The sequence below is a fragment of the Zophobas morio genome, unplaced genomic scaffold, assembly GCF_036711695.1.
Source record: "Zophobas morio isolate AGI-343-1 ecotype UQ-CSIRO unplaced genomic scaffold, CSIRO_AGI_Zmor_V1 ptg000340l, whole genome shotgun sequence".
NCBI classification, from domain to species: Eukaryota; Metazoa; Arthropoda; class Insecta; order Coleoptera; family Tenebrionidae; genus Zophobas; species Zophobas morio.
The window spans coordinates 1-20,247 of record NW_026972444.1 but is presented as its reverse complement, the minus strand read 5'-3'; the positions used below and the strand labels follow the sequence as shown (position 1 = coordinate 20,247).

The window sequence follows — 20,247 nt, the reverse complement described above, 5'->3', positions numbered from 1 at the left end:
TTAGCCGGTACTAAAGTGCAATAGCTTTTGGTTGGAAGACGGCTTTAAGGAGTTAGCTGAAGTCCGGTAAGGAGCTTTTTGCATGCGTTTGTCATCACATGCAGCAACTTGTTTTGTCGCACTTAAAGTGGGAATAGCAGCTGGCGGCGTGTAATTGTTTGTAGAATGCAAGATACATACAATCGCCGTTTTTTGCATAACAAAGGCTTGCTCTCGCTGCATGGTAAAGTTATTACGCATTAGTCGCTGCCTTGGACCTTTGCCACCAGTCTTAATATTGTTGATAATCTTACAACTATCTCGCTCGAGAGCATCACGGGGTCTTTACGCCATCGAAGGTTAAGAGTTTCAACAAAGGGATGGTTTTCCTTTAAAATAGTCTTAAGTTGACTAAACCAGCAGACCGCAAAATTAAAGTAGCTCTATTTTATGTAGTCTTTACAAAAAATAGAGTAGCTACTAGGGGTGGTTGGTGAGTTACTTTATTGACAGGCAAGAGATTCTTTATCCATTTTGCATTTGTTATACTTTATGCTTTCATAAGTTTGGTAAATAAATTATTTGTTGAACCTGACACTATAAGAACTACTTAAGCTTCCTTTTATGAAGTATACATGAACGCTCAAGTTTTCTTTTATCAGTAGAAAAGACTAAGAAGGTAAACGACTAACTTGACATTAGTAAAAAATATATTATTTCAAGGATAAATTAATATTATTGAAATTAATATAAATAAAAATGAATCTATGGAAAGAGTTAACACAACTGATTAAATGGGTGGAAACTATTTGTTAAAAAGAGATAGAAGCCCTCTTTTAGTAATTTTAACAGACAGGTATGCGCTCTAATAAAGATTTATTATATTGTTTATCAATAATGCTTCTTGGAAAAATAACAATACCGTAAACATTAATTAATCATTTAATAGTTGAGCGATGAAAAGCTTATACTAAGAAAAACTGATTTTAAGTCGTATGTAAAGCTGGCAAAACATCTCAAAAGTTTTCGTTAAAAAGTTACATTTTTTATTAGAAATAACTTAAATATAATTACATTTAGAATATATATTATTAAAAAATGGTTTATCGTTTTTATTTTTTTCGCAAAAAAGGACATACTATAATAAAATTCTTGTGACGAATTAATACCTCATCGTTAAAAGGATAAATTAGACATTTGACAGTAACGTCATCTGTGTAAAGTGTAGGTAGTATGTAAAACTTCTACTCAACTATAAAATATATTAGTCTATATATTAGAAGATTAAAAGATAAATTCTATTAACAATAGAACTAATTAAATTAGTTGCTCTGAATGTTCAGTACATGACAGTTTTAAGCAAAGTCAAGGTAAAAACACAAGTAAACTTAACAGAAAAAAGAATATAAAGTTTTAAAAAAAGGAAATTATCGCTCATATATCTATAAAAGGAAGGTAAAATTTCTATGCCCTGTCATACGGAATTATTTTAACTAACTTATTTATCCAGCACAAAAACTAGAAGAATAGTTAAGAAAAAATAGCAAATATATTTAAGACAACAATATTATATAAGTTTAAAAAAAACTACCCAAAAAGAGGTCAGTCAAAAAAGAGGATTTTAACCAATCAAAAACGTCGTTTTTCGGGCCAATAAGAATAAATTCTCAATTTTATTAAATTGAATGAAATTAAACAGACACTCTCAAGTTTTTTTCAATTTTTTAATACATGGATACAAATTAAAAAAAAATTAATTGAGATTCCTATTATTAATTAGCCTCAAATTAAACAAATGTAGAATAGCAAGATTAAGCTTTTTGAATTAAATTGCGCCGAACAATTGTCTACGCTCACGCCAACTATGCGGAACTAAAAAAAAGGCACCAATATATTATACCTAATCGCTTTACGCCTTACGCTCGTAAAATAAAAGTGAGGTAGTAGGCGCGTTATGTTAAACTTAGTTTTTATTAGTCGTTAGTAGCTATGCGAATTTTTATAATTTAATTTTTCACCACTTAGAAGTATGTATGCAACAGAAATGTATCCTATTCATCGTATTTTTTATGTAGCGTTTCGTAGTCCTCTACAAAACGTTCAAAAAAAGCATTAGTGATCCTAACAAAAAAAATTGATAAGAATACCACTTCAAAAAAAGTTTGAAAAAATTTACGAGAAGAGCTTGGTCAAACTGGATCATATATGCTTGAATAAGAAGTATAAACCTTTGGTAAAGGGGAGGAATTATCTACTTTAAACAAAATGATCAAATATCTAAGCAGGCCGTAAAAGTAAAGTTAAAAAAGACTATAAATGAATTAAAAAACTCATCCCTGACTAATTTTTACAAAAAAAAAACTAAACCAGCTGTTAATTACGTTAAAAACATAATTTTATGGAAAGAAGGAACTTCATGTTGCTATAAGTATGAATATAATTATTTCTATTAAAAATATATCTTATTATGAGATTTAATTCACTTCTTTCCAGCTATCTTAATGAAGATGGGTCGAATTATGTAAGAATTATGTGAAGAACCACCAAAAAAAATTCGTAAATATTAAAGTTAATAGAGCTGTTTAACATTATGCGACACCGCCAAGCCCTAAAACACGAGACCTTATTAGGGACAATTTTTATCATCCCCTGACAAAATAAGGAACGCTTTGGGCTGACTATAAAAATTTTTGCTTAAATATTTTAAACTTTCCTTGATATGATGTCCATGGAAAAGTTCATTAAAAACTAAAGCGTTTTTAAAACTAATAGAAATTACCAGTTACGAATTCTGTTAGAGTTATTCATGTGAAAAAGTTCTCCTTTATTAAAAAAGTACTAATTATCAAGGAGGAAAAGTAGTTACTTTTTCTAAACAGTTCGAAAATTTTTTTTTCTTGTAGTCCACAATTAAGCTTAATTCATTACTTCTTTTTGACCGTGAGAATATTTACTTAAGCGTGCTCTTATCTTGAACTGTTAATGGAGACAAAGAGATCCTTACAAGAACATCAAAAAAAAATTGTGCTCTCCTACTTTAGGTGTAACTCTCTAGCGGTATAAGAAAGCAGTCTAAGTACTGTATAATACTCTCTCCTAAGTTAGTTATTTTGTTTTATGCTACTCATAGCTACTACTTAGGATAGCGTTTTCTAAGGGGTAACAATTTTAGAAGGCTAACTGAAAGCCCGAGCTAAACCCTTTTGTTTAGATATATTTTTTATAAATTAAAGGGTAAAGATAACCAGAAACGCATAAAGTTTTAAACTTTATTAGATATGATAGGGCCAGACTGATATTAAATTTACTTAAAATGACCCTATTCTCTTGCTTTAAGACTTAGCATAGTTTGTATTAAACGACCGAGTTTACAACACTAAATCGTTATAAGTTAATCTTTAATAACTGAAAATGCCTACAGGAGAAACCGAACTTGTAGACGGTGTGAAGTAGATGAAGGTTAGTTTCCGATTTAATAGTAATTTATGGGTTAAACCATAAACTACTTTACAACAAATATAATCACTCTCTATCATAATTTTTACCTTACGCTTTTCCAATCAAATCTGTAGGAAGCCCATAAAAGATGATGTCCATCTATTATATAAAGAGGTGAAGAGAGGGTGTTTCTCATAGCATAATTCACGTTACCAGGAGAAACCGTAAACTAGTAAATTTATTAGATTAACTGTCATCTCTACAATTTTTAATATTAGGGTTCTTCTGCTCCTATTCTCATTTCAAAATTTATAGAACTAATCTATTTCCGTAGGGAGGCCAGCTTTTTTGGTCAAGACATGATGAAACTGAGCCTGTTCTGTAGCGAAGAAAAAGGCCTTCCTCTCGCCTACAATCCAAAAGCCTCGACTTCGCTATTCTCTTCTCTCATAGCATAGCTCTATCAGCTCAAGGGAGAACCATGAGAGAATTTAAAAACTTTTCACAAGAAAGAAGTAGGAAATGCGAGAAGATCAAGATGGGTCTCGCTATTTCCTTGAGGAAGAGGGGAGGAGGGGCCAAGCGCATTTAAGGTAAGCCCCTTGCATCCCTTTTAAACCAGGCGAAGTTGCTTACACTCGTCTACTTTAACCTCCACGCTCGGGCCCAAAATGAAAAACAAAATGAAATTAAAAACTAATATATATATAGATTTGTAAAAGAAACAAAGGAGTAAACAAAATCAAAAAAGGAAACATAAAATAACAAGAAAAAGAACAACTTAGTTACAACTACCCACGTCTTCCTTGTTTATTTGGTTAAGTGGTTATAGTGTGAGGGCTCGAGGGCTGTATATGCTTATATAAATGCAGTCCATGCTCGTGTTGATACCCTCTTTTTTTATCCTCTTGTCTTCATTTTGTGTGAGGTTGGTTAGGTACTCCTAGGGAGCCACTATTTTCAAAAAATTTATACAGCGCGTTAGCCCTTCGACTACTATATTATATTAATTAAAATTTTTAGTATATCTTTAGTTATTATATTGTATACCGTATCGCTTACAAAGTTTATTTTTGAGAATCTCCGGCCTGTTAAAGTAACAATTTGATTTGGAACTTTCTAGGAAGCACTTATAAATTAACTAGGGAAATCAGTTTCTGTATATTAAAAGTATTTAGAAGCTGAAATAAATGAAGTTAATGTGAGGTGGGAGAGGGACTTTAGTGAGTGTAGTTTAACTCTTTTGGGTAGTCTTTATATTGCTATAAAAGAGTTTGGAGCTTAGACTAGAGGATAAAGTCAGAAATATAATAGTAATAGATTTGTGTGGGAGATTTTTTCTAGCAATTAAATTTACGTTATTGAAGTGTCGTTTGTTATTTGAACATCTAAGTGTACACGAATCGTTAATTCGTTTCTGGTAAGTTAAATAATTGGGCTCGCTTTGCTTTCTAACGAGAGTTATATTAGTTATAAAACTACGAAGGAATATTTTTTAAACATTTTACCTGATAAAAAAGCATATCGTGTGCTTAGAGGATAGCGTTATGACACCGTCGGGAGAGTAAGTGTTACGCTATTTATAAAAGGTATAAGGATTAAAATACAAGTTAATGCTGCGAATTATGTACTACCTGATGGTATTGATGTCTCGATAATGAGGCGTTTAACTGTAAACTAGTTTCTCTGAAGGGTTGAAAGAAAACTCAGTGATTTAAAGGTGACTGACGTCGAGCGTCAGCTATCTTTTTTGAGATGCGCAGGAGTAAATCAAACAATGATTAGAGAATTAGAGAACCGTATATGTGCGCGAAGCCCCTAAGAATAGATTTGAAAAGGGATACACTCCGGTTTGGAACACATATTAAAGATTAAGTAAAGTTTAGGACTTTGTCCACCGAGAGTGCTAGAAGTTATTAGAATAAGAATTTTTATAATTAACTTACAATTACAATGGGAACAAGGGCATATGGTAGCTAAACCTGGGATTTAGAGTTTGCTACTAAAGAATAGTTACAGAGAGCCCAAAATCTCTTACGAGGTTGTGCGATCCAACGAGAAACTAACAAATACGACTGCTAGAAACAGCAAGTATTTTACCACGTTGGATAATGCCAAAGGCTTTTACCAAGAGATTTAGATAAAAAAAAAAGAAAGCGGAAGCTACTTTGCTTTATCAATGCTAGATAGTCGCAGAGTGCAGTGGTCTGTCCTTCCATTTTCATATATCAATGTATTACTCGATTATCAGAAAGGGATGGACATTGTGGCCGCTGGACAGAAAGATGGATACACTTATGTCCCGATATGCAGTGAGAATAAAGTGGATCTTTCAACTTCTTGCGTAGACTGGTGATAAGATATGAAAAGTTTAATGTTAAGTTTAATACTAAGTTAGGATTAGAAATTGTAGATCTGTGGAGTTTACAGTAAAGTGGCTGGGTAGGCAGCTCAGTAAAGAAGGAGTTCTAGAATGAGCATGAAGGGGATCCAGGCTTTTACTAACATGGAACCTCTTGAGAACAAGAAAGAATTAAGTAGTCTTCTATAAATGCTTAAATACTGGGGCATGTATATTTCAAATTATGTTATCATCTTAGAACCCTTAGTAGACTTAAAGATTAACATAATGTTTAAGTGAGGCGATGAGCAACAATTTGCATGAGCAAAGTCTTTGAAGATATTAGAAAGCTGAATTTTTTAGAACAAATAAAAGTCAATAATGATTTAATCTTATAAACTGACGCAAGTGACGTAGGTATAAGGGTAGTCTTGCTGCAGCGTTATGATGGGAAAACGTACTATGTAGCTTTTGTAAGTTTGAAGTTTTATAACTCGCCAAGGAACGACAGCACTACTGACAGAGAAGCATGCGCGGTAGTCTAAAGCGCTTATTAGCTAATGCATCTAATTAAGATGAGTGGAAGTAAATTAGTAGTTGAGTCGGGCCATAGAGTTTACTGGGTCTGCTCAATAATGAAATTGTTTTTGATCAGAAGGAAAACTTATTAACAGATGGAAGCAGATTATGGGTTCGTTTACTTGGACTTTGCGATATCAGCCAGGTGCTGAAAACGCAGCTGCAAATTTGTTGTCTCAACTGCTTTAGTATGATTGGCAATCCGCTGAGCCAAAAATTACAGAAAGTATGGTGGCGTTTATTACCATTGAAAATATAGGCTCGAAAATTATTATAAGATTCACGCTAATTCTTTTCACACGGAAGAAAGAAATTTAGGGAAATTTTAAGGCTTCTAAAGGAATAAACACTGTGATGAAGTGGTTAAATATTTGCGATATCAGTCAGAAATATTCTAAGAAGTCCCGCCTTAAAAGGGAAGCAATGCATGAAACTGATAGACTCAAGCTACTGTTTTATAGCCTTCATATAATTTGGTTTTGATATTAAGTTAGTTATAATAGATAAATATTCACGTTATATTTGGGTTAAGGGACTGTCAAGAGCGTCCATAGGCTAGATACCAGAAGCACAAAAAACAGCTTTAAATAATCTTTTCTAACAACAATTCTATGCGACCTTCGGGCTACCGTCGCAGCTAGGAAAGTTTAGATCCTCATATTTCACCTTGGCAGTTCCATAACTCGTCTTACTTCCTTGGCATGATGAGGCTTGATAAATCGCAAAATAAATCGTTTATATTCTTTAAAAGTTTTTTACTTTTCAAAATCAAAACATTTTTTCCAGAAAGTTAAATAATTTTATTCAAAAGAAATGTACACGTGCAGTTCTACTTGCCGCTCGCGGTGTGGTCGGTGTATAATACAATTCTATTACAATACAATTATGCGAACGTGATGACTTTTTATAAACGTTCCGTTTTACCTCGTAATTATAAAAAATTCCAACACAATGTTAATTTTTATTTATTTATAATTAAAGTGAATTAATAATTTTTATTATTAATAGAGCTAAAAATGGATAAACAAACAAAGAACTTTAGTTTTTTGCTCACGAGGCATCAGTCATAGGAATTTATTATGAATTAATTTTTTATTTTTTTTGCAATTATTTAGCATAATTAGTTAATATTAAAAAATAAAAATTACAGGGCTCGGCATCTTCTAGAAGATCTTCGAAATTTAATGCCTCATAGTAAAAAGGGTATCCCCTTTTAATTAATTTTTTAAATGCTCTTCTAAAATATATTTACTTTTAAGAAAATAAGCTGGACAGAAAGGAAAGTCTTCTTACTATAAACGAAATATGTGAATTAAAAAACTGTAATAATTGCGTTTACCTTGAATTACGCAAAAAGCAAGGCATAATTCTTTTTTTACACACATTTTTCTTACAGTTATTGCTTATTTTTATAGATTTATACATGTGGATCTCTAAACCTCCTCAAGGCCCTTCAACAAAGTTTTTAGTAGAAAATGGTGCAATTATTTATATATTTTTTATAAATCTTTTTTTAATATTTTTTTGAATTTGGATAAAATTATATAAGTTCATACTTCTGCTGAATTAAATTTAATCGGGAATTGCCTGAGGGGCTCCCGCCCCATTTTGTCTTTTGATAAAAATTTCGATTCGCAGCCTCACTTGTCTTTATTAAAAGAAGTTTTTATTCAAGTATTATATTTTATTATTATTATTTACATTACTATATTAATTATTTTTTTTGTAGAGTTTTGGGACTACTTGCAATCATCCTTTAAGTAAACCTTTTTTCGACCACGTGTTTACTTTTTCTATAGTGGAAAATCGAATTTGGTTTCGAAATTATCAGGCATGTTTTTTATTTTTTACAAACAGTTAATTTAATTTGTGATCTGCGAAATTATTGTTATAATTTATTACTTTTACTTAAACTTTACTTTTTTTACTTTTTTTAAAAATAGAATTTTAATTACTTTTTCCAAATATAATTCTTCACACTATTTTCTTAATTTTTATTTTAATTTAAGATTTTTTTAAACAGTTAATTAATTTATCTTGTTCTTGCAAAAATTAATATTATTATAAGTTAATACTTTTACTATATTGTGTTTAAACTTGATATTTTACTTTGTTCTAGATTAAAATATTATTCACTTTTTTCTTTCTAACTCTTCAGTAATTTTTTTTAATTTTTATTGATTAAAATTTTTTATACACTTGAATTAATTTATGACTTTATACTTTTATTCATAACTTTTTCTTTTTTTTAGATTAGAATTTAGTCACTTTTTATAAATATAATTTTCTTTAGTAAATTTATGAATTTTTTTTATATAGTTATTTAATTTTTATTTTTATGCAAAGTCATTAACTTTTTTTATTAGTAGACTTTACTTATACTTGTATTATAAATTAATCTTTTTTGGATTAAAACTTAATTAATTTTTCATATTTTTAAGTGAACCTCTACATTGTTTTATCATTTTTAACTTTTCTCGGCATAATTTTCTTAAAATTTTTCAGTCCTAAATTTCTTATTTATATTTATTTATTTATCCTTTTGATCTGCGAAAAATCTAGTATTACTTTTATTTCTAGACTTGTTATTTTACTTGTAATTTATAATTTTTTACTACTTTTTTAATATTAGATTTTAGTTTACAAATTCGGTGTTCATCTTTGCATGTTTGACTATTAAATTTATTATAAAAGTTTATAATATATATTTCTTAATTACCTTATCATAGATCTGCGAAACAACGTCCGGAAAAGCACATGAAACGAGTCTTATCGAGATCGGCCCTCGATTTGTACTAAATCCTATTCGAATCTTTTCGGGAAGTTTTTGTGGATCCACACTTTTTCAGAATCCGCTTTACACATCTCCAAATTTTGTAATTATCTTTTTATATATTGTTTTTATTTTTTTTCCTTCCTTTAAAATTTGTAATTATTCTGTTTTTAACTTTTCTTTTAATTTCGTAATTATTTTTTTTGTTTCTTTTGATTTTGCGATTCCATTTTTTTTCATTTCATATAATTTGAAATTTTTTTTCTAATTCTTTTATTATTTTTTTAATTAATTATGTAACTTTTTTGTTTCCCTTTTTTTATTTATAATTCCTTATTCGGTATTACAAGTTTTGGAATTAATTTACTTTTTCTTAATTTTATAATTATTTTATTTTTTATTTTTTAATTTATATATATATATATATATATCCCTTATTATTATTATATGTTGACATATATTTTTACTTTTCATCTAATTTTTACTTTTTTTAATATTATCAATATTTTATTTCTTTTTAATTTTTTATTTAAAGTTGTTTTATAGTATTTTTATTTTTTTATTTTTTTTATTTTTTATGACTTTTCATTCTTTTTTATATATATATAATTTTTGGTTTACAAATTTTTGGGATCAATTTTACATTTCCTTAATTTTTTTTATTCATATATTTTCATAATATTATTATTAGTTTATATAACTTTTACTTTACTTTAATTTTGTCAATTTTTAGTTTTATTTTTATTTTTATTTTTGATTTTGTAAATATTTTTTTATTACTATAAATGTCTTTTTTACATTTTCTTAAGTTCTGTAATTACCTTTTTTTTTTCATGTATTATATTTTATATATTTTTATATAATTTTATTACTTTTCCTCTAATTTCATTACTATTTTCCTTTTTTATTATATTAATTTATTAATATATATTTTTACTTTATCACACTTTGTAATTATTTACTTTTAAAAATTATATTTATTATATTATACATATTTTTTACTTTTTCTCTATTTGTATCTAATTTACTTTTTTCTAATTTTGTTTTTATTTTTATTATTTTTATTATGTAATTATTTTAATTTTTTTTAGTTGCGAGCACAACGAAGAAAAAGAGAAGCTGGAAAATATGCTTCAAGGGTGACTTCTAAGAAAAGTTTTAATAAAAGAAAATCAAACTTCGAATTGGAAGATGATGAGTTGGAAGATATTTTTAAGTAATAAATCGTTATAAACAATTTCGAATCTGCTTGAATTAAGATTTTTGATTTGTATAAGAGTTGCAAATTTTCTAAAAATTAAATTATAATAAAGATAATTTTAAAATGTGGAAGGTATGTTTAGTAATAAAGAAGTTACAAAAAATTGAAATGCGGTGACGCTAAGAACTTCAAATCATCAAAATTATTGATTTAATTAGGTATGTATAAGATTTGCGAATATTATAAAATTATAATAAAATTTATAATAAAATGAGGAAAGTACATTTAGTATAAAGAACTTATTAAAAAAACTGAAATACGGTAATGCTAAGAACATCAAACTATCAGAGTGAAAAATTTTATTTTATTTTTGCATGAGTTGCAAATTTTAAAAAAAATGTTATAAGTTGGTATTAACTTGATTAAGGTAAGTTTAGTTTTAAAGAATTTATAAAAATATATTTTAATTTGTATCAGTTGCAACTTTTGTAATAATTTTATAATGAAGTTTATATGTTGTAAAATCTTTAAATGATGAAATTTGCAATCCCAATTTAATCTCTTTTTTTATTCAAATTAAACGAGACTTCTCCCCGTAAAAAAACTGAAAATCAAAATAAACATTTTTTCCATTATCGGGGATATTCTAGATTTAATATGAATTTTATAAAAAAATAATTATACTAAAATCTTTTATCAGTGGGTAAATTCTTCCCTTTATTCGGTTTAAAGGAGATTTAATATAAATTCCCACCCCCCCCCCCCCCGCCACACCCACACACAAAAAAAAAGAATAATTAAAATCTTTTATTAACGAACCAGCAAACCATAATTAATCTATTTTTTTCTTTTATTCGGAATAATCGAGATGTCTTCTCTATCGACGGGTTTCTTTTCTAACTGTTTTCTTTTTTTTGCACTGAAGAACAAAAGAAATTAATTAAAAAAAATTTAAGATATAATCATTTATAAAGTCGTACTTTGGCCGTTTAAATTTCAGCAGCCACTCAGGAACTTCACCACCAGATTCTTTAATAATATTAACAATACTTTAAATAAAATATAATAATTAATAAATATAAAATAGTAATTGTAAATTATTAGAAATATTAGAAAAAAAATTAATTTAAAATATAAAAAAGTAATATATAATATTAATATTAAAAATAAAAAATAAAACAAAATAAAATTAATACAAAAAAATCAATAAAAATAAAAAAAGCTCAAAATATACTTTAAATAATAAAATAATAAATATTAATAAACAAAATTCATAATAAAAATAAAAAGAAAACCAAAAAATTATATTATAATTAAAAATATAATATAAAAATAAACAAGTAAAATGTTAATAATAAAAATAAAAAATTAAGTTTTAAAAAGCTCAAGAACATAAAGAAATAATAAAAATGTATACAAAATACCAAAAAGAAGAATTCACGATAAAAATTAAAAATATTAATATTAATATAAAATAAAAAAATATAATTCAAAAGAAAATTATTGCATTTAAATCAAATTTAAGTATAAAAATAAAACATTAAAGGATTGAAATAAAAACAAAAAAAAACTTTTATATTTATTGCAAGAAATTAATACTAATAATATATTATTTTTATTACCTTCACTGCATGAAATTCATTATAAAAAAAACACTGATAATAATAGTAATAAAAATAAAACATAGTATATACTTTATAATTTTTTTTGCCTTGAAAACAATAATAACAATAAATAATAAAAATGTTACTAAAAAAAATACAACAATAATATAAATAACCTTCTTAAGTTGGTAAAGTCTTCATTAGTAAAGAAAGTAATGGCTTTGCCTTTATATATATAAAAAAAATATAAAAAAATTGAAACTTTTTTGTAATAAATTTAACAATAAAATGTAATAAAAATGTACTAATAACTTTAATTTTGGACAAGTTTATTAATATTATAATATTAAAAAAAAAAATTAAATAGAACTTTAAAAAAATTAATTATATAATAAATAAAAAACTTTTATATACAAAAAAATAAAGAAAGCATTTTTTAATAGCAATTTTAGATATAAAACTTATAAAAAAATGAAATTTTTTCTATAAAAAAATATTGATATAAAAACTTTAATAATAAAATATTTTTCGTAAAAAGATTTTCTCAAAACTTTAAGTTAAAAAAAATTAAGAAAAAAGGAAAAAATATATTAATCACCAATTTTTATATAAATATTATGACTAGAAACTTAGAAATGCTTTTAAATAACGTTAAGATAATAATGATTGCCGGGGACCTGCCCGTCCAGCCCGTCCAGTACGACCAATGCGATGAATATAATTGGCTGTAGAGGTCGGAAAGTCGTAATTAATAACGACGTTGACTCCTTTAAAATCCATTCCTAAAAAACTCAAAAAAGTTGTACAAAAAAATAATGACACACATAAGCCAATCAGATGAAAATGTATAATTTTTTTAATGCAAGAATATATAAAATTTATTCAATAAGATTGAAATATATTTTCTCATACAAAATCGCCAATAAACACTTTTATTAAAAAAAAATTAACCCATTTAGAGTAATGGGCTTATACTTTAAATTCATTACGAAACTATACACAACCAAAATAAATATAAACTGGTTTTATTTAAATTGCCAATTAAATTTTACAATAAAAATTTATTGAATAAGATTAAGGGACTAATAGTTAATCTAAATTTATTAAATTACGAAACCAAATAATAAATATTTACAATAAAATTTATCTAATAAAATTAAAAGGTTACTAGTTATTATAAATGCATTATAACACGATACAAAATAAATTAACTAAAATAAAACTGCTTCAATAAAAAATGACTAATAAAAACCAAAAATTATCCAGTACAATTAAAGAAGTATATTATAAATTCATTAAAATACGATACAAAATAAATAAAGCTTCTTGAAAACAAACCTACCAATTAAAAATTGTTTTAAAAAATTTACCCACAAAGATTGAGGACTATTATATATTTATATTCATAAAAATTTATCCAATACGATTAAAGGGCCAGTATTTCTAATAACTTCATAGGAAAATTATACGAATGCAAATAAAAAAAATGTTTGATGCAAAACTACCAATAGAATCACTACTGTAAAATTTAACCAATAAAACTGTAACACTAATATTTAACTTTCGATAAAAAGTTATGCAGAAACCAAAGCTCTAGCATTAATAAATATAAAAATTTACAATGGAGTAAAAACTAATAATATTTTTATTATAACATTTTGTCCAATAAATTTAGAGAGTACCCCTCCCAAGAACGTCAGTGGCTATCAGTACCCAAATATCTCCAGAGCGAAACTTTCGAATGACTGAGTCCCTCTTCGTATAAAAATAATCATTAAAAAATGTTAACTTAGAAACTATTAGCCAATAACATCGTTAAATTCCATATAATAAGCTTCAATAAAAATTTCAATAATTTTTATTAAGTAAAAAAACCAATAAAAAAGAAAATAAAAAGTAATTATAAAAGCTTAAAGGATATTTAATAAAGGAAGTCAACAAAACTATCAGAAAATAAATTTTTTATAACCTTTTTTTTTATTGGACAATAAATTTATTTTTGTATGCTTATTGGTTAACTAACTTTCTTCGGAAATTTAAACAATTATTAAATTTTTAAAGCAATAATTAACAAAAACTTAATATAACAGTAAACTCAAAACTGTTAGCAAATAAATTTTTAATAGAATTGTTTTTATAAGCCAATAAATTAAAAAATTCTACTTTTCAGCGTGTTTATTGGTTAACTATTTTTATTTAAAAGATAAAATATTTTATATTTTAAAGTTTATTTATTTATTAATTTATAATAGTAAATATAAATTTATAGTAAAAAAATTTTTTTAAAATTTTTATAATTTCTAAAAAATGTGCTAATTGGTCAACAGATTAGTAAGAAAAAGAAATCAATAGTAAAAGTAAGCTCGAAACTATTAGTAAAAAATTTAAAAAACCGTTCTGATTGATCAATAAACCTGAATAATTACGAGTGTTTATAGGTATATATAATTATTAAATTTCTCAATATTTTTTCTATTTGTTAATATTTTTATAAAAAGGCATATAATAGTACCAAAAATTGAATAATAAAGTAAGCTCATAAACTCAACCTCCTCTAACTGGTCAACTTGGTATTTCGGAATGATTATAGATTAACATTTTATATTTATAATTCTCAATTTTGTTTGTATAAATTTTTAATAGCAAGAATCAATAATATTATAAAAAGTGGATAATAAACAGTAAACTTTCACTCGATGTTTCATGTAAACCGTTCTGGTAGGTCAAAAAAAAATTATTTTGTTGTGTTTTTATTGGTTAGCCAATAAAAACAAAAAAATTTGTTAGTTATTTGCTAATTTTTTGGTTACTTTCTAAGTTTTTACGCATAATAAAAAGTGCCAATAAACTTTTATTGAGAATATGGAAAGTTATGAACAGTTTTAATAGGCCCAAATAATAATATTTTTATTATTTGAATATTTAATATTTAAATAATTATAAAGAGTTTTAATTCCTCGTTTCTTTTTATAAAAATTATTTTAGTTTTTTTAAATATTTAATGTAAGTTTTAAATAATTATTATAATAATAACCCCTAAAAAAATTCTTTAATAAAAGATTCACTAAAAAAAGCATTAAAAAAAGATATAGCCAACCTGCGCTTGAGTTCTTTCTGAGTGGATGGCATCGACATTGATATTATCGTAGACCAACTCGTGAAACAGCTGCTTGGCGCGGTCAACGCTTTGAACAAATATAAGGACGGGCGGCTCGAGACCCTGCAGTAAATCACAAATGCTCGTCACTTTATACAATGAAAAAACACGTGCACAAAAAATTGAAATTAATTTTATATTTCATTATTGTCAAAAAAAGTAGTATTATTGATCCAATTTTCATAGTAACAAAAAATAAACAATAATTATAAATAATATTAAGCTTAAAATAATGAAAATATTTTTATATAGTGAATAAAAACAATCCATTTTTATATTTTGAATATAACTCGTGCGCCAATTACTATGAAATGCAAAAGTGTATAATATTCGAAAGTTTTATATTAAAAATATTTATTAGTATTTTCGTAATGTCATCTAAAAATGGTTTAACTGTATTAAAAAGCTGACGAATGGCCAATAATTTTCCGTCCTCCCGACCGCAATATTTAAGTTCTTGCATTATAGTTTCTGTTGGCGTGTTCCTAAAGCAAAATAGTAATAATATATATAATGAAAATAGAAAATTGTTAACAAATTGTTGGTATATTTTTTTTTATTATATAAAGTAAAACATATCAAGTTTTGTTAATAACAAAACTATATAAAATATTTTTTTTATGAGTATAATAAACAAGAATTGTAATGAAAAAATATAGTTTTCATATAAAATTTTTAGAAACTGTAAAAAAACAGCAGACATTGATTGGTCTAATAATAAAATAAAAAATCTGTTCGATTAATAATAAATATTTTATGGAGCATAATAAAACTAGCCAATCACAGTAGTTATAAAGCCACGTGCAGGTCTTCAACTCAAATTGAAAAAATTTATAAATAAAAATGTTTTACATACAAAAAATGTAATGAAAATATCAAAAATAACAAAAACATTAAAAAATAAAAAAATAATAATCGCAAAGAAAACAACCATTAATATCATATAAAAAAATACCGTTTGCCAACAAATACCGAAACGGGATCCCTTAAAATAGTGCGCGCCAATTCCTGTACCTAAAAAAGTTAATAATTTTAATGAAGTTCTCTTTTCAATAAATTTAATTGGTTTTATATTTTTATCAATGCATTACGCAAATAAAATATTATAGATGCCAGTTATTTATAAAATTTCAGTATTTCTGTCTAAATAATAATTGGGTAGTTTAGGTTATTTAGTGCTGCAAATACATAACTTAAGAGTTATTCTTTACTAATCGGGGTGTTTTAAAATATTAATTGTGGCAGAAATATTATTATGAATTTGCATTTTCGATATTTAAATAATTAGTTTTTTATCAACATATTGATTATCGGATATTTTAAATTTCACTGCTGCAAATAAAATCATTTAAAAGTCATCTCTTCCGCTAAAATATGATTGTCATTAATGAATATAAAATATTAATCTGGTATTATATATATCACTGCTGCAAATAAAAAAATAAAAAATTTAGATTTTCATCCAGTGCAAAATTTAAATACATAATTATAATCGGGTACTTTAAAGTTCAGTGTTGCCAATAAAAAATAAAAAACTTATATTTTCACTATTTTTAGGTTTTTTAAATATATCGCTTTAATAGGGTATTCTTTGGTTCATTGTTGCCATAAATTAATAAAAAATTTACATTTTAACCATTTATACAATTTTTATATCCTGAGTTACATGATTATAATCGGAAATTTTATATTGTTCGTAGTGGCAGATAAACCATTTTCACTATTTTTATCGAATATTATATATTCTAATTATCATTACAATAACCTGGTAATTTTTATCGTCCATTACTGCCAACAAAAACTAAAAATTTTCCATTTTCACTATTTTTATCAAATATTAAATATACTTATTAACACTGTAGCAATCGTGTTTAATGTTCAATGCTGCCAATAAGATAATTTAAAAAATTCTTTATGCAAAAAATTTAATAATAAAAATATTATAAAAACATGTCATATAAATAAAGAACAAAAGACCTCTCAACATTTTTAATAATTTTTTTAATGAATAATTTCATACTAACTACATTATAATCGTTTGCTTTTTATTGGTTTATTGCTGCTAATAAAATAATATAAAATTTACTTTTTGTAATTTCGTATTAATTTTTTAAAAATTATTTTATACAAATTAAAAAAAAAAAAAACACCCAATAAAAATGCTTAAAACTTTTTAAAAGTTCGTTATATTTTCTTATCAACCAAAAAATATTAATCGGGTACCTCTTAACTGTTTTTCGTGGCAAATAAAAATAATACAGCCAAAACCGGCAAAAAAAATAATGAACCCGATGAGCATAAAATATATTTATTTCATTCTATTTAACTTTGTCTTTGAAACTTTCAAAAATTCATTAAAATTTATCATCATAAAAAAAAAAATTCACAATTTTTAGTACATCATTAAATTTTATTACAGAAATTTAATAAACAAAAAATTATATGTAAATTTTTATTACTTTCATAAATTTATTAGGAAGATACCTAAAAAAAGGTTAAAAAACTTATTATTTTGATTGTTATTGCTTTAATAAATATTTTTATTCACGTTTTTATATAGAAGTTTTTAAAATTTAAAAAATGAAGTCGAAAATATACGCTATAAAAAAGTTTTTATACCAAAAAAAGGATTATAAATAATATAAATTTTAATTCAGTATTTTCAGTGTTGTAATTTATTTTGTACAAAAAATACAATAAAAACTTTCATAGTAACATCGATAATAAGTAATATTAAACAAACTTTTATAATAATAATAATCTTTATAGCGTTTCTCTATTTTTTGGCTTTAACTAAAATTCATTTTAATAAAAGCTTATTTTTATGAATAATTATACCTGGTTGCTTTATTTTTTGCTTTCCTTAAATTCATTATAATAAAAGCTTATTTTTACGTCGTTTCTTTAGTTTTTATACTCTTTTTTATATTTAGAAAAATAAACTTTTTAAAATAATAAGGATTTAATAATAATTTTATAAAGTATTTCCTTTAGTTTTGCTTATCTTTATATTATAATAATATTATTTCCAGTATTTCTTATAGTTTCGCTTTTTTATATATATTATAAAAGCTTTTATAATAATTTTTATTCAGTATTAACATTACTAACAGAGAAGCAACTTTTAATCTTGTTATAACATTTAACAGAGCAAATAACTTGAGCATTAAACAGACTCTCTGTCTTACAGATTTGCTTTTTATAATATTTACTACCATAAAAAATTCTTTAATGAGAATAATAATAACTTTTATTAAGTATTCCTTATAGTTTCGCATATATATTTACTTCAATAAAAAAAATTATCATAATAATTAATATTCAGTTTTTCTTATAGACTTGCTTTTTTTATATTTACTACAATAAAACTTTTTAGAACTAATATTTTTTATATTAAGTATTTCAAATAGTTTTGCTTTTTCAAATAAAATAGAAACTTTATTCAGCATTTCTTATAAACTTACTTTTTCTTTAGAATAAAAAGTTTTATTATAAAACAATAATATTGACTTTTTGGTAGTAAATAAAAACTTTTATTATAATAATAAAAATTTGATTAACAGTTTTTATATTTTTATAAAATTTATATTATATATAATTTTTATATCATTACAGTATTATTTACTTATTATTTTTTAAAAACTTATTATTATTTATTATATAAAATAAATATTAATAATCTATTATTTGTAAAAAAAAAATAAAAAGTACGTAATAATAAGTAAAAAAATTAAGTATAAAAAGAATACGTAATCATAAACAATAATTTCATCTTTTTGAATTATGATAGAAACTTTTATAATAATAATAAAACTTTTTATTCAGTACTTCTTATATATTTACTGTTTTGTAATATTACAATAAAAAGTTCTATAATAATAATACAAACTTTTTTTTTATAACTAGAATAAAACCATTTATTTAGAATTTCTATATGTTTTCCTTTTTTATATATATAACAATTAATAATTCTGACTTTTTTATATCAAAATAAAAACTTATAAACTTTTTCTGAAATGGTCGCGCTGAACAAAGAACAATGAAGCTTCGAGTTACTGCAACTCGAGAGAATTTCGTCAAGCTTTTTAAAAATAACATTAAAAAAATGCACAAAAAAATAATAAAAAAAATTACAATGAAGCCAAATAAAAGTTTAAAAAAATTTACAAAATATAATTAGTAATTAACTGAAAGTAAAATATCTAAATAATAATAATAATCATAATAAATATAATAATAATTAAAATAATAATAAAAGTAAAGATAATAATTATAGTAAAAATAGTAAAACCAATAATAATTATAATAGAAAAAGTTGTAGTAATTATAATAGCAATATTAATAGTGAAAATAATGATAGTAATAATCATTAATAATCATAATCATAATAATAATCAAATAAGGATCAAAATAATATTAATAATAGTAATAGAAATAATAAAATAAGTATGATAGTATTTAAAATAATAATAAGTATAGGAATAGTAATAACTATTATAAAATAAAGTTATTACTAATAATAGTAGATGTGACAAAAATAATTATAACTAAAATAAAAATAATAGTGATGAAAATAATAATGGTAATGGTAATGATAAAAATAATAAAATTAAATTGATTAATAATAATAGTATTATAAATATATATAATTATAATAAAGATAGTAATAATAATAAATATATTAATGAAAGTAGTAATAATGAATATTAATAATAGTAATAATAATAACAATAAATACAATATTTTTAATAACAAAAATAAAATAAATAGCAATGCCTGTTCAAGAAATCCCAAATCCAATAGTTTGTCTGCTTCATCTAACACGAGCCATTCAACGCTTTTAAAAATTCACAAAAAAAAGTTTTTGTGGAAAAATATAATATAAAAAATTTTATTAATTTTTTTTTATAATAAGTAATATTTATTATTATATATATATAAAAATAAATTCTTTGAGAACTTCACTATTTATTTAATTCACTATTAAAATTTGTACAAATTAATATAAAAGTAAATTTATAATTAAAACTTGAATAATTTATTATTTAATAAAATTTTTTAATGAAAAAAACTTTTATAAATTTATATATAATATATATTATAAATTATTATTATAAATTTATTTCTATGAAATTTATAATTATAAATATTAAAATTAAATAAATTATATTTTAT

At 24.1% G+C, this 20,247-nt stretch overlaps 1 protein-coding gene and 2 long non-coding RNA genes across 3 annotated transcripts; 1 reads left to right on the top strand and 2 right to left on the bottom strand.

Annotated features, from left to right (window-relative positions):
• Nucleotides 1-4,793: 4,793 nt before the first annotated feature.
• Nucleotides 4,794-5,537, bottom strand: LOC135120109 (uncharacterized). The gene is made up of 3 exons (XR_010278504.1): nt 5,052-5,537; nt 4,926-4,993; nt 4,794-4,868 (listed from the first exon to the last, which is right to left on the bottom strand). It is a non-coding gene; the product is annotated as an uncharacterized LOC135120109 (long non-coding RNA).
• A 1,948-nt stretch (nt 5,538-7,485) lies between these two features.
• Nucleotides 7,486-10,270, top strand: LOC135120108 (uncharacterized). The gene is made up of 7 exons (XR_010278503.1): nt 7,486-7,540; nt 7,597-7,698; nt 7,753-7,815; nt 7,887-8,011; nt 8,067-8,168; nt 9,067-9,213; nt 10,202-10,270. It is a non-coding gene; the product is annotated as an uncharacterized LOC135120108 (long non-coding RNA).
• Nucleotides 10,271-11,148: 878 nt separating this feature from the next.
• LOC135120107 (DEAD box protein 52 homolog) lies at nt 11,149-19,914 on the bottom strand (the record flags this gene model as incomplete). The annotated part of the gene is made up of 10 exons (XM_064044456.1): nt 11,149-11,230; nt 11,292-11,360; nt 12,092-12,140; nt 12,593-12,697; nt 13,598-13,670; nt 15,013-15,135; nt 15,467-15,557; nt 16,028-16,086; nt 19,079-19,153; nt 19,849-19,914. Coding segments are annotated over 10 exons (792 nt in total), but the record flags the coding sequence as incomplete, so codon positions are not given.
• Between the last annotated feature and the right edge of the window lie 333 nt (nt 19,915-20,247).